Consider the following 14,150-nt stretch of genomic DNA (forward strand, 5'->3'; position numbering starts at 1 on the left):
TAATTTCTCTTTCCTCTCCCGTCCTCTTACTGGAAGCTTTTTTTATCCTCCCTTAATGCCAAAAACCATTAGACTATTTTTTTTTTTTTTGTAGCTACCAAAACCCTACCTCAACAATGACCATCACTGTCACAGAGCAGATTAACGGGTATAAACAGCTCAAGAGTGCTGGTTGCTTATCTGCCAGGGTAAATCAACACTCTTGTTCACACATCCTTGAGCCAGGAAGACTGATTAAAAGCCCCACTTGGCCATTAAGCTAGAATGTTAAGTAAATGACTTCCGAGGTTCCTATGTAACAAGAGTATTGGGAAAATATAGGACTAGGGAAGAAAACACAAGAATAAACAAACCCAGAGAAAAGTCTCTTTAATCTGGTGACTGTCTGACATCTCTAACACTTCAGTTTCTACAAAATAAGTTAGTCAATTTATAACCTCTGATTTTCGCTGCAGTTCAAGTCTATTTTATATATATTGAAAAACATAAATACATTTTACGGACAGAAAAGAAATGACTTTTTCTTAATGGTGTGTCCCTTCCTGAGCTGCAAAGGTTACCCAAAGCAGCTGTATTCACACATTGCTCTGAAGTGGAAGGAATTCTTTTTGCCAACTTGTTCTTCATAGCATTAGAAATCAGGGCATGCTGTGATGCTGAGCCGTACAGGATGGCTTGCAGATAAAATTCCAGAATTACTGTCTTAAATGATATGACCCAGATGCAGTATTATTCATTTTGTGATTTTTCACTTGTAATTTGGAGCGGAGTTTCTAGACTGAGTCCATTGTGTTGCTGTGAGTGTGCAGAGGACAAACCTACCCTCCAGGGGTGCCAGCTGTTTGGGAGCACTGATACAGGTGTTTTACAACCCAGAACACTGGGGCTTCAGTAAGAAAGAAGAGATCTGTGCACGAGAGCAGACCTGAGACTTCTGTGGTTAGTGCTGGGGACTGTCAGGCTCTTGTGTATGTTCTGGTGATGCACTTTTATCCTGACAACAAACTAGGGGGTCATGACTTATTAATTAAATGTATGGCTAATCCATACTTTGCGCATACGTACATATATATATATAGTAGTACATCTGCTGGTCAAAGAGAAGATAAGCCGTGTACCATAAGAAAAATATTTTCCTGCATTTGTCATCTTTTTCAGAGGTATTTCAGTAATATTTTGATGTTCCTTATAGTTTTCCTGTTTCCACTTTTGTTTCTTAAGTAGCAAATTAAGCAGAACCACAGGAGGCCTTTAAAATAGATACAAAATGTTTAATGATCTTCACCATACTGGATTGAAACTTTCTTCCGTCATTACTCAAAACTACAGCAGGGATTTCCTGCTGTTAAGTATCTCAAGCTCCTCAGAAACATGGTTATGAATCTTAGGAGTATACAGCTTTGATTCTCTGAATTTTGATTTTAACGGAGAGTCCTAGGGATTAAAAGAACAACAACCACCTTCCGCCAAACTGCTACTTTACACCATAACTAACCGTTTGCCTTTGCCAGTTGACACTGAGTGACTTCCCTTGTGACTCTGGGCCAAAGAGGACCCAGGATTTAGTTCAACCAGTAGACATCTTCAGAGATTCCCAATAGGCCAAGCAAGACTATAGCTTATATATATATTCCATAAAACAGACTGAAATTTCTGGTTACCTGTTGCTTTACAGTGAATAACTGACTAATAAAAAGTCATTTAAGTATCTAGCTGCTCCTTTACTCATGAATTCAGTACCTGTTTTCTCTCTTTTTCTCTCTTTTTAGAAGCAGAAACAGAAATCCTATTGGTCCGGGAAAGTATGGATATGGAAAAGTGCCATACATTTTACCTTTACAGACTGATACTGGTCAGGAGCCTCAGAAACTTCGGAGACAGCGGCAGTCATCAAGGAACCATGTATTTCATCAGAGTCCAGGTCTCCTGAATACCTACAGCCAGGCAGCTAGTCCTACGTTTCCACATGGGAATCTTTATCAAGAAGAAGCTGGGCCTCAGGCTGGACATCAAATCCTGGGGCCCTCAGTTTACCAGTCACCTTCGTTTCCTGTATCTCAAAGCCTGTTTCAGAGCAGTGACTCGAACCATCATGGCTCTGCATCACCCCAAGCAGTCCAGGGTCAGCCCCAGCCTCAGCAGACTGCAGCAATCGTCTGCATTGGCACCTACAAGCAACACAAACTCTGCAACACAAATGTAAGTTTGCTTTTCCTATATTTAGTTTGTCAGACAGCTGTTTTTCCCTGGTATGCTAAGTGTTCACATAGCCAAGAAGTTAAACTGAACATGGCGTTTTGTTAATTCAATGAAATTTTGTGTGTACTTTTTTTTGAAGTGTCGTGGGGAATACTGAAAATAGATGTGTAATATCATAGTTACCTAATACCATCTCTTCAAGGATTTTAGAGAGCCACTAATCCTACCAATGCATACAATTCTAATTTGACAGAAGGAAAAACTGAGTCACAGACATGTTTAAAATTTTTCCGTGTAAGAAATGGAAAAATGGAGTTGAGGTAGACGACATTATGACTCTTCTCAATGCCATAAAGCTATCCTTTTAGCAGTGCTGGTCATGCTCTAAATAGCATTTAGAGCCAGCACCCCATAGACTAGATCACTCCAGTATCTTTCCATGGTGTGGTGTATGTTCTGTGTCAGATGCTTCTTTTACCAGCGTTCAAGCTCTACGTGCTTTGATTTTGGCTTCCTAGTTTATTGAGAAGAAAATCTGTTCTGTGTTAATTTTTAAATAAAACTTACTGTGTTATTACTTCATTCAAAAGTGCTTGGCTGGGTGTAGCTCTGTGCTCTGGGGCAGTCTCCCATTGTATGTGGTTGGCTAGTGAGGTTTTGCTATTTCTCCTCACAAGCAGCTTTCATCTTGCTAAAATTTTCAGTTTCTAACTCTGCCACTTTAGTATTTCCTGAAGTATCTTTTCCTAATATTTGCATCTTATTGGGCTACTCATCTAACTTAATGTTGCAAACGTCAAGAAGCTCATATTTGAATATTAGAAGCAGGTGTTCAAGAGTGGTCTCAATATGTTGACATAAGAGGACATATTTTTCTGGGTGGGTGCAAATCTACTGCTGCTGCCTTTTAGAAATGCTGTTTTGTTTAGAGAAGATGTAGCAACAGAACATATGATCGGGATAACAAAAATACAACCTAAGAAAATCAGATGAGTGCCTTTCTTCCTCTTAGTATAGCAGTTATTGCATTTGCTTTATTTATGAATAAAGTCCATTTATTGAGACTCGGGCAGTTGATTGAAGAGAAGTAATGTCAAGAAAGTCTTAGTGTTATTTGTCTGAAATGGAAAACATGACAGGGCTAGTCTGAGCCTCTGAGAATAGTCTCTGGTACAAATTGCTCTTTTGAAAAAACGCTTTCTGTTTTTTGAAGGAAATGGGAAATGAACTTAGTGCTTGGGCATTAATTTGGAAAGTTTTCTGTGCTGAATTTGTTCACTGGTGTCCAAGCGATACACAAATGCCCCAGTCTTTATTTCATCCCTTACTGCACCAAGGCAAAATGTTGAACAGTATTCTGCCTGACTTAAGACATGTAACAAAATAGTTTCCAGGAAAGACGCCTTTTCAGAGAGCAAGGGGTGAGAGGTGAGGAAGTTAGAAATGAGGTGGAGGAAAGAAGCAATCCCAGGTGGCCGAGGTATGGAGAAGGAAGGTTTGTACAAGAAATTTGTTGAGAATGACAAGTGGCTGGAGAGAAGAGGGCTGTGAGCTTGTGAATTAGCCAGTGCCAAGACATGCAGGTCGGTATGATGAGTGGTCTGGCAATTGGCAAATCTCTTTTGGTAGTAGAGGAACAGGAGTGAAAGTATTTTCATGTTAATTTTAGAAACTGTTGTTTAAACAGAAGACTTGAATAGATGAGCAGGAAAAAATAGGTGAGTATACTGTTGCTGCATCTTTGACATTGTTGCATGTATAAAAGCAGCTATAAAGAAATTATCATTTATATTACAAGGGACTTTTAATAACAAAGAGAAATGTAGGTTATGCAGCTCCTCCTAGGCATGGAACTCCACATAGTGCTGTTATATATTTAGTGACATTTCTGTTACCCTCAGAGAAACTGTAATGGCTACTCTGTTATTTTTCTCCCTAGAATGTGGTAATTAATATAATTATAAAAAAGAAGTTGCTAAGAACAGTTTTAGTATAAAGGCCAGGACAAGAGCAAAACAAGGCCAATAGTGTTTCACTTTGTTTGCTTGTTCTTCCTGATTAAATGCTTCTGCATGTGGACTTTAATTTATCAGCAGCGACATGTACCAGCTCTTGCCAGCATGCAGAGAACAGTATATTTTTATTTCTTTTTCCTTTTTAATTCTTCCTGGAGCATACCAAAAATGAAAATCTCATTTATTGAGAAGAAAGTATTCTGTTAATGGTTATCTCAGTGTTTGGCCACTCCCTCTACAGTTTCTCCTAAGGGCAGTTAATTAATAACAAATTAAGTCAATCTGCTTTGGTCCATTAGGTCATTTCCTCATTATTGTACATTTATTGTTTTTTCATTAATAGCTGAACTCATTTTACATGACTGACAGCTTGATTCATAAAAGTTAAACTTGTGGGTTTTGGTTAGGGAGAACCTCGGAAGGGCTTGTATTTGTTCAAGTGTTCCTGCAGGTTGTTAAACCTATTTTCTTATTGTACAAGTGGCTTCCCCTCTTCAGCACCTTGCACATAGGTCTGTACATGCTCGCCTCAGAATACACAGCCACCTGTCCCCTCTTGGCAGGCAAGAGGCAGCAAACATCTGTCCTTTACACACAGACAGCACTCACACATCTTGCTGAAACCATAAACTGTTCACAATACAAGAAGATTCTACAACTGTATGCTGTGTTCCTCCAACATGGGGGTGTGATGAGTAAATCTTCCTTACTTCCCCAGGCATTAAAGGAACGAGAATTATACAGGCATGTGGGTGAAATAGAACTTGAAAGCAAACTCATCTGCGTTGTTTGTCACCAACACAAAGGAAGCAACTCAAATGGAACATTTATTTACTGAGCACTTTTTGTTATTGTCTCAAACCTTGCCAAGTCACTAGCTCTTCCCGAGTGGCTGAATGTGTGAACATCAGACTGAGGGTTGCTTGTGCAATTTGCACAAGGAATGGTTCTGGACATTCCAGCCTACTTATTTTGCAGTTTACATTTGGTGATACAGAGTGCCCCTTTTTAAAGTCAATTTTATCTGATTTTTTTTTTTCTTTGGTAAGATACAGCGAATTATGGCTTATTGGTAAAGACATGAATTCTTAGTATGTCTTTGTCCTTACTATATGGAGACCTTATTGCAGCCTTTCAGTACTTTTTACCAAGGCCTGTAGTGTCAGGACAAGGGACAGGCATTTTAAACTGAAAGAAGGTAGGTTTAGATTAGACATAAGGAAGAACTCTTTAAGATGAGTGTGGTGAGGTACTGGAACAGGCTGCCCAGAGAAGCTGTGGATGTCCCAACCCTGGTGACGTTCAAGGCCAGGCTGGATGGGGCTTTGGGCAACCTGGCCTAGTGCAAGATGTTTCTGCCCATGGCAGGGGGGTTGGACTGGATGACCTTGGAAGGTCCTTTCCAACCCAAACCCCTCTATGGTTCTGTGCTGTCCTTGGTGGTGAGTTCAGGCTAGAAGGCTTGGCTTAGCCTGACAGCTTGTCACCTCTCCTCTTCTGCAGTTCCCACTTTCCAAATTGCACCAATACAGTTGAATCTGAAGTCACATAGTAATCATCACCTCTTAAATGCTCTGGTTAGAAAACCTGTAAAGTAAAATAGTGACCGTTTTGGTGATTCAGTTACAGTGCAACAAGGAGTATGAAAAATAGGCAAAGAAATTCATGTGTGAGTTTCACCGTGAAGAGCAATGCAAAATGGATGTAAAATCTAAATTGTGTTTATCTGTGGACTTAGGTATGTTTTTAACCAAGTCTATGCCTTTATGAACTTGCAAAAACTAAACTAAAATGTATGAAAGTTTAATTACTGAGAGGTCAGTGAGATATTTGTGGATGAAGTTTTGCTGAGCTTGTCCAGTTTCATTCACAGTTGCTAGTTTGCCCACTGATTCATACAGATTACTGTCATGTCTCCAGCTAGACTATGTTGCCTTTCCCAGAATGTTATATGACTACTACTTAGCAAGAAGTCCATTGTGCTTTGGAGAATGATCTGGATAGGATCAGAAAGCAATGATTACTTTTACTTTCTTATCCCTGACTCCTCAGCTATACGTACTATTGGTCTGGTAGCACAGATATGGAAAATCCAGCTTTTGGTTCTAAATAAGTGTTCTCGACTTGGGTCTGTGCTCCTGTGTGCAGAGCACTTCAGGGTGCCACCTGTACAGGGAATGCAAAGTATCTGAGAAGACAAATTTGGAAATGGAAAGAGGTTTTACGGTTGAAGAGATGAGGTGAGGTACAAGGCTCAGAGGCCAATCCCCAGCTCTGTCGTGATAGGATACATTAATATATTTAATCTCCTAAAGAATGTTAACGATGATGGTACTAATTTTGACTGGTGTGAGTTAAAACTTTTCCATTGGAAGGCTTTTATGGATGCATAACCCTAATTAAATAGGGTTGAAGTGTTCTTCAGGAATGTGTGGAGTCCATTTAAAAACTGATGTGCTGTTCTGTCACCTAAGTGTATAGGTAGGCATTGGCAGGCTCCCTGGGTACCTGGGATCTTGGCTGTTTCGCCAGCTTGCTGGTGTTCTGCCCAACCATTACTGAAAGTTTTCCACTCTAGAAAATTAAACGTTTCCAGTGTTTCTGGTTTTAACAAAGGTAGAAGTGGAAAAGATGTCATTCCCAGACAAGTCTTTTTCAGAAGTGATGCGGGGGCTGCAAGGATGTGTGTGCTCTGTCATATGTTTGGGATGCTCAGATGCTGAGGTAAAGACAAATAGAAGAGTACATATTTTTAAGAGCGTTTTTTTTTTTTTTTTTAAAAAAAACAACTGAAAAGCCCCTTCTTATTCCTAAAGAGCTACTGTGTGGTTTATTTATCCTCATTTTGAGATTTGTATAGAGCAGGTGTTTGACATAAGTGGCAACGTGGGGTTATGATGACATATCTTTTCCTGAGGAAATTTAACCTTGACTTTATGTGAAGAATTTTCCCTGTGAACACTGTGGGATTGTATGTACATTTGGTAGTCTGACATTCCGTGGGTGTATAGGAAACTTTTTAAAAGCTTATATTACTTTGGGTTGTACTGGCCTTTCTTTGACAGTTTTGATATTTGCAGCAGAATTTGAAAAATATGAATTTGGAATGCGTTGTCATGAACGCGGGCTTAACTTACCAGGCACCACTTGTAAAATGTCCGTCATTTGATCAATTCTCCCTTGTATACAAAGGGTCACATAGAGACATCTTTGATGAAGCTCTTGGACCACAGTTGTTTCCTATACATCTCTGCTTTATGACATTGCCTTCAACAACTGAGAATACTGTATTAGAAAATATTCTCTTGTCTGCTCTTGGTGTTTATATGTGGTAGACAGTTTTCATATTTATCGTAAGATTTAGCCAGTTCATATATATTTAGTACCATTTGTAAGTTTGGGGTTTAGCTTGAGCACTCTGGGAGCTGAGTTTTCCAGAGGCTCTGTCAGCTTCCCAATATGTATTTTCTTGATTTTTAATGTACAGAAGAACTTCAAAAGGTATGGTTAACTGGAGTACTTCAGTATTCTGCAATATTGCAGGAAGTATTGAGCTGCATTTTTCTTCTGTGAGGTTTATTTTGAAGTTCTGAGCCTGTTAAATGTGTTGCATGGTGAACTTGGAGAAGCATGCATACTAGCTGAACTTGAGTGAATTTGTGTCTAAGAATAGCTGAAGATTCAGACCCTAATTCATGTGTAATAATAACATGATATAAAAAAGTTAATGTTTCATCTAAGTGCATCAAAATCAAACCCCAAACGCATCTCAATTGGCTAAAGCGTTTGTTGTCTAAATTCCCGGTGAATTAGGAATGGTAGGTGTCATGTAGCAACTGGAATTGTCTGCGGAGTTACCTTTGTAATTGTTAGATTAAATGGAATGCATGTGGCAGGGAGGAGAGGAAAGGGGGAAAAGATCCGTAGTTATCCGATCACTTCATCAGTTTTGAATAGCAGCATTAACACTTAAAACATTGTGGAGTGATTTGGAAATTTCAGTTGGATTGCTTGTCAAAATGTTTTTTTTTTTTTTTGTTCTGCAATAAAACATGACTGCAGGGTGATTTAGATGTGTTGCCTGGTTATTGTTCAGATATAACGTCTGTGCCAAGTTTTAAAGAGGAAACTAATCAATGAAAATTGTGACTTCAGAGTTGCAACCAGACGGTTGCGTTCCTGACATACTTGTAGATTTGTTTAATAGGGTATTGTAACTTGAGTGGTTGTCATTTATCAATATACACAAGTGTTGTGGGAGATATTTTAAGACATTCCAGCTTGTCTGTCTTTCTTTTTGTCAATTCACATTGGCAAAAGTATTTGTCTGAAATTTCGGTGCACAATTATTTGACACTCCTATAATTTGAACAAGAAATTCACTTTTTATTCATATGTTAGTTTAATTGCATCCAGGTTTTTGAGGCAGAGGAAGGTGCAGATGTCTAGAAACTTTGATTGGGGGAAATCTCTTGAATTAATTTCTGGGGTTTTTTATGTTGTTTTTGTGAATGTTTGTTAACTATTCCCATTAATTACAGGTATAGAAAACACCTACTGGCAGATGTCAGCATCTGCTTTGGTACATGAAAGGAGTAATTTTCTCCTGCTATGTTTAGGAGATTAGTTCAGTACTGCTGATAACAATGAACAAGTTCAAGGTGCATTTTCAAGACAGATAGCAGGAGAAGAACATAAATTACCTGAATAAAGGAACTTGCAGTGAGAGTACCCACCAGAACAATCCCAATCCTCTCTTGTACTGACCGAGGTGAGTGAAGGAAGGAAGCACAGGAGAAACTGCCAAAGTTTCGCAAAGGGGGCTGAAGAAGTGGTCTGTTAGCAATGCTGTTGCTGGAGATTTTTGTTTTATGGGATTTTTAATTTCAGATTTTTAAGTGGGGCTTGAAAAGAGGAAATGACCAAAATTCATGTTGAAAACTAGAAAACAGAAATGTAAGATTACCTCTAGCAAGCACGTGCCTGACCACAGAATAGTTGTGCTGAAGGGTGGTGGTCCAAACTCTCTCGCCCAGAAGGACTGAAAATGGAAGTTGTCACTGTGTGCCCTGTGATGCCCAGAACAGTTAAGTAAGACTTTTCCATATGATGGTAAGGACTGACTGCGTGCAGAACAATGCAAAACCCAGAAATAAATAAAGCAGTGGTGATACCAAAGAAAAGAAGCAAAAGAAAACAAAAGAAAAAAGAATCAGGCTGTGGTGCTCTGTCTCATCTTTGCTAGTACTTCATCAAGTGTGCTGTGTGTTTGTCCAGAAATAACACCTTTGCCAGCAGCATATTGCACACATAGAGACATGCAAGTGTAATTAATAAAACAGGGTTTCTTTGTAGTGATAGGTTGTTAAGGCTGTTTATCTTCAAACTCTTGACTAGTGTTTGTGGAAAAGCCAATCCTGTGGTTTTTATATCTGTAACTGCAGTGTTAGAGAGGCAATGAGCGATGTGTAGGGGGAAGAAGCCAGGGAAACATCGCCTGCCTCTTTCTGCAAACCACCCTCGATTTTTGGCTTTAACATACAGGAACTTCCCAATGTGCTGTTTTATTTTTCTGTATTTGTGTTTGCATAATCATTTGTTAAAGATAGCAGGAATACTAATGATCTTGGTGGCTGTTTTGAGACCTCAATTTAGGTCACTTTTTGATGAGATTTTTTTGTGGTGGTACGTAGTTTTATATTGAACGGCAAAACTCTCTTAATGTGGCAAAGTCAAACCTGCAAAGGTTTAGAGCTTTCAGAACTAGAGTTTTGTCAACAATCCTATGGTAGGTCTTGTGTGTTAAGAAAATTATGTAATTACTTGATAATATATTATTTTACCCCAGGGTCCCTGCATAGATCAACAGCTTAGTTGTTAGTGATACACTTACTCAGTGTTATTCTCTTTATTGTTCAGCCTTTGGCTCCCTGCCTTAAAAATGCTCCTTGCAGAAGATGAGAAAAAATGGCTTCTCTGAGGGCTAGTTGTTGATAACTCTTACTGCAGTGTTTAACATTCACAAAGCTGCTGTGTCATAGCAAGATCTAATCTCTGTTGTAAGAAAGGGAGCTGAGACATGGAAGAATGAGGTTTGAAAGAAATGTTCAATAATTTAATGCCCCATTTCAAGGAATTGGGATCAGATTTTTTTTTTTTTTTTCTGTGTTCAGTATCATATTTATTACTTGACAATAGTTAAAGCAAAGTTTGCACAGGCCAAATCTGTAGTTATGATTTGACAGCTCATCTGCAAATCAGATCCAGGTATTTTCAGTCAGACCCCCTGTTGTGGTTTAACCCCAGCTGGCAACTAAGCCGCACACAGCCGCTCACCCACTCCTCCCTGCTGAGGTGGGGGAGAGAATCTGAAGAGTAAAAGTGAGAAATCTCATGGGTTGAGATAAAGGTAAAGCAAAAGCCGCTCACACAAGCAAAGCAAAACAAGGGATTCATTCAGCACTTCCCATGGGCACGCAGGTGTTCAGCCATCTCCAGGACAGCCGGGCTCCATCGCATCTAATGGTTACTTGGGAAGATGAACACCATCACTCCGAATGTCCACCCCTTCTTCCTCCACCATATGGCAAGGAAGAGCCCTTTGGCCAGTTTGGGTCAGCTGGCCTGGCTGTGCCCCCTCCCACCTTCTTGTGCACCTCCAGCCTTCTCCCTGGGAAGTCCTTGAGTGGCTATCAACAGTTCTTGGCAACAACTGAAATGTCAGTGTATTATCAACATTCTTCTCATTCTCAATCCAAAACACAGCACTATACCAGCCACTAGGATGAAGATTAACTCTATCCCAGCTGAAACCAGGGCACCTCCATGACAGAAAGTACATAGTTCACAAACTGAGAAAGGATTGGATTATATAATTTTCACCAGAGGTCACTTTTTTCCCCCCAAAACCTAGTAGGGTGGCTAATTCCAGAACCTGCAGACAATCTTTCATGTTCCTTATTCCGTATGTCCATTGTATGTACTTACTGCCTTCTACAGTGAATGAGACAGAGGTTATATAAGTAACTCTTCTAATTAAACGTTCATGATTCACCCCAGAATAAGTCCATTCTGCACACTGAATGAGTCATAGATCATATGGAAAAAATTGTATGTATTCATATAGTTGAAAATGGACCTCACAGGCAAAAAGAGCTAAATGATATAGTAATTGCATGGACAATCTCTTCTAAGTTGAGGTTAAACATTCTTTTAATGTCCTGTGACTTACTGTATGTAACTTTATAGTTTTAAAACAAAAAACCCTTCAAAACCAGAATGCCATCTTGTGAAACGTCACTGTTCACAGGGCTCATCAGACCATTGCAGTTGAGCCAATGGTAGAAGGAATTTACCTCTACGAGTACTACAGAGCAGAAAAAATGCTTTCCCATGGTGTTCAGAGCTTTTTCTCAGCACAGGTGTTCCTGCCATTCCTACAAATGCAGCCCATCTCTGCTCTTTCCTCCTAGCAGAAGCTGTCCCGCTGTGTTTTCTTGCTCCATCACACTTCTCCCTTTCTTAGTGCCTTGTCTAATATTTTCCATCTCTTCTCCCGATCTCTTCTGCCTCCAGTCTCTTCTGTTGAGGTTCCCCAGATTCTCTCCAATTTCATCCAGTTTCACTTTTTTCTTCTCAGTATTCTCTTCAACTCATCTCTTAAATCCCAGTCCCAAGATGTATCCAAGTTTTTCCCAAAGTATTCCAGGCATTTTAGGTACAGGCATTTCCATTAGGCTGCTTCCTTGCTTGTCAGTGCTTCCTGCAGCAGGCTCAAGGGCTTGCTAAGAGCAGAAGAGAGAAATGCTTGTGTTCATTTCCAGAGCCTGCTCCTAACACCCACCTCAGGAGCACATACCAATAATTGCTGGAAAACTTCTCAGCCTCTTGTAGCCTCAGATGTGGAACACACTTCCTACAAATAGATTGTTCAAGTAGTTCAGCTGCAAAACGTTAAAAAGTTTTGACTGAACATGTGTGAAGTATGATTGTGGGATATTTTTTTTTTTAGTATCTTTTGGCCTGACTATATTTGGATGTATTTCCATCTAAAAGGGAGAGGATGCATTCTTGACTAAAACCCCTTGCTTTCATGGCTGACTTCACTTCACTCATTCAAATAAAACAGGTGCTTATATTTTGGAAAAAAAAAAACCAAACAGGATATTTGAAGCATGGGAAAAATAACAACACTTCTTCCCTCTTCTTTTTCTTCAGACTCTTATTGAATCAAATACTTCAGTCAAAAAAATGAGACTAAGGCAGACACCAGGACTGGAAAGTTTTAGTCTGAACAGTTAAAGTTTGATGAACTCATAAGTAAATGGACAGTGCTGTCTGTATAGCTGCTGCTGCACCAAAGCATTATAAAATATGGTAAATGTATCTGCTAGTTAGTTTAAGGTGCCTTTTTGGTAGTATGACCGAGGAAGGAAGAATATATTGCAGAAAGAGTGTAAGAGTGTATTGTATCAAAACCTCATTTTTGATGGAATCAAGCACTCTAAAATATGAATAATGCTTCAATTTCTGTTTCACTTGGCTCCTGCAAACTCCCAGTAATTTTTAAGCTATATTTCTACTGCTCTACAACTATTATATTTTTTTTTCTTTTTGAAAGCAAATTGTTCCTCAATGTAGGTATTTTTTTTCTTTTCTTTAAAAAAAAAAGGCAAAATGCATTGTCTCAATGAACGTACCAGAATTTACTCTAGACGTAGTAACATCTGTACATTTTGTACATTTGTGCCTGAACATTTGTGCCTCATATAACACTGCATAAACATTTGTGTTGCCTGGTTGTCACTTAGAATAGAGATTCTTCGCTAAGAATATTGTGATTATTGCTGTAATAAGAATTTTTAATTAAAAAGTGGAATATTATAGTAATACAAATGAGAAACTTCCCTAAACTTTCAGTCTTTCTGCTGGGAGCGTTCAGGTAGTCCCTCCTCCCACGGAAAGGCCAGTCATTTAAATGGAATGCGTGCAATTGAATTTCCCTTGAAATTAAAACTGATAGAGGATTATTCCCACTGAGGAAGCTGGTATAATAAAAGTGTAAAGTAGTGAAACCTACGTGACGAAGAGACTGCACTCCAGAAAGAACAGACTGCTCCAAGAGCAGTGTTTTTTAAAAGTGAAGTACAATACTGCTGGGAACCCTGGAGTAGATGTTTTATCACATTGACATAATTTCCCTCAAAATGCGAGGTCTTGATATATGATCTTTACTTTATGTCTGTTGATTTTACTAGAGTTGCTTCAAGTATGAGTTTGTCTCAGGGTCTTTCAAACCTGGTATTGGTGGTGCTTTTCGAAGCATTTTGGAGTGGCTGATTTTTCTAGTGTAAAGAATACTACTACTACTATATGGAAGCAACTATCCTTAGTACATAAACCTGACATTTTCTGAGGAGGACTATTAAAATATTCTCTGTTTTTCAGATGTATTTGAGCAATGTAGACAGATGAGACACTGAATCAGCAGCAAGGCTGAAAGCTTCCATGTTAAGGCATTCTTCAGACTTTGAGCCAAGTTGTGTCAGATGGAAATAACTTTTCATTGATTTCCCATTAAATGAGGCAGTAGTGTGCAGTTTAAGCACCTTGAGCATTATGTAGTGTTTCTATAAATAGATATTTGAATGGGGGGATTCTTGTATTTGGTGGAATTTTTTATGCAGTGTATTTATATAGAAAAATGATACCACTGCTGAGACCGAGAACAGCCGTTGTACAGAGTAGTTATGATTTCTGTTGCAAATGCCAAGCTCCTGATGCTTGATTGGGATCACGTAAAGAATATCCTATGCACACTCCAGTCTCAATGCTGAAGTACATCCCTCAGGGAACTGGGCACTAAAAGAAATTTGGGACAGTAAAATAATAATTACATTTTGAAAAAAAGTTGCTTTGGAATGAGTTGATAGTCAT

General features: G+C 39.1%; 1 protein-coding gene across 4 annotated transcripts in view; it reads left to right on the plus strand.

The window, feature by feature from the left end:
* Positions 1 to 14,150, plus strand: part of THSD4 (thrombospondin type 1 domain containing 4) — a 270,932-nt gene that overhangs the window by 52,324 nt on the left and 204,458 nt on the right. For all 4 annotated transcript variants that reach the window (XM_071813860.1, XM_065847274.2, XM_071813861.1 and 1 more), the window contains exon 5: positions 1,770 to 2,199. In XM_071813860.1, coding sequence (XP_071669961.1) covers positions 1,770 to 2,199 — 430 coding nt within the window. The remainder of the gene's footprint in view (positions 1 to 1,769; positions 2,200 to 14,150) is intronic.

Source organism: Patagioenas fasciata, chromosome 12, assembly GCF_037038585.1.
Source record: "Patagioenas fasciata isolate bPatFas1 chromosome 12, bPatFas1.hap1, whole genome shotgun sequence".
NCBI classification, from domain to species: domain Eukaryota; kingdom Metazoa; phylum Chordata; class Aves; order Columbiformes; family Columbidae; genus Patagioenas; species Patagioenas fasciata.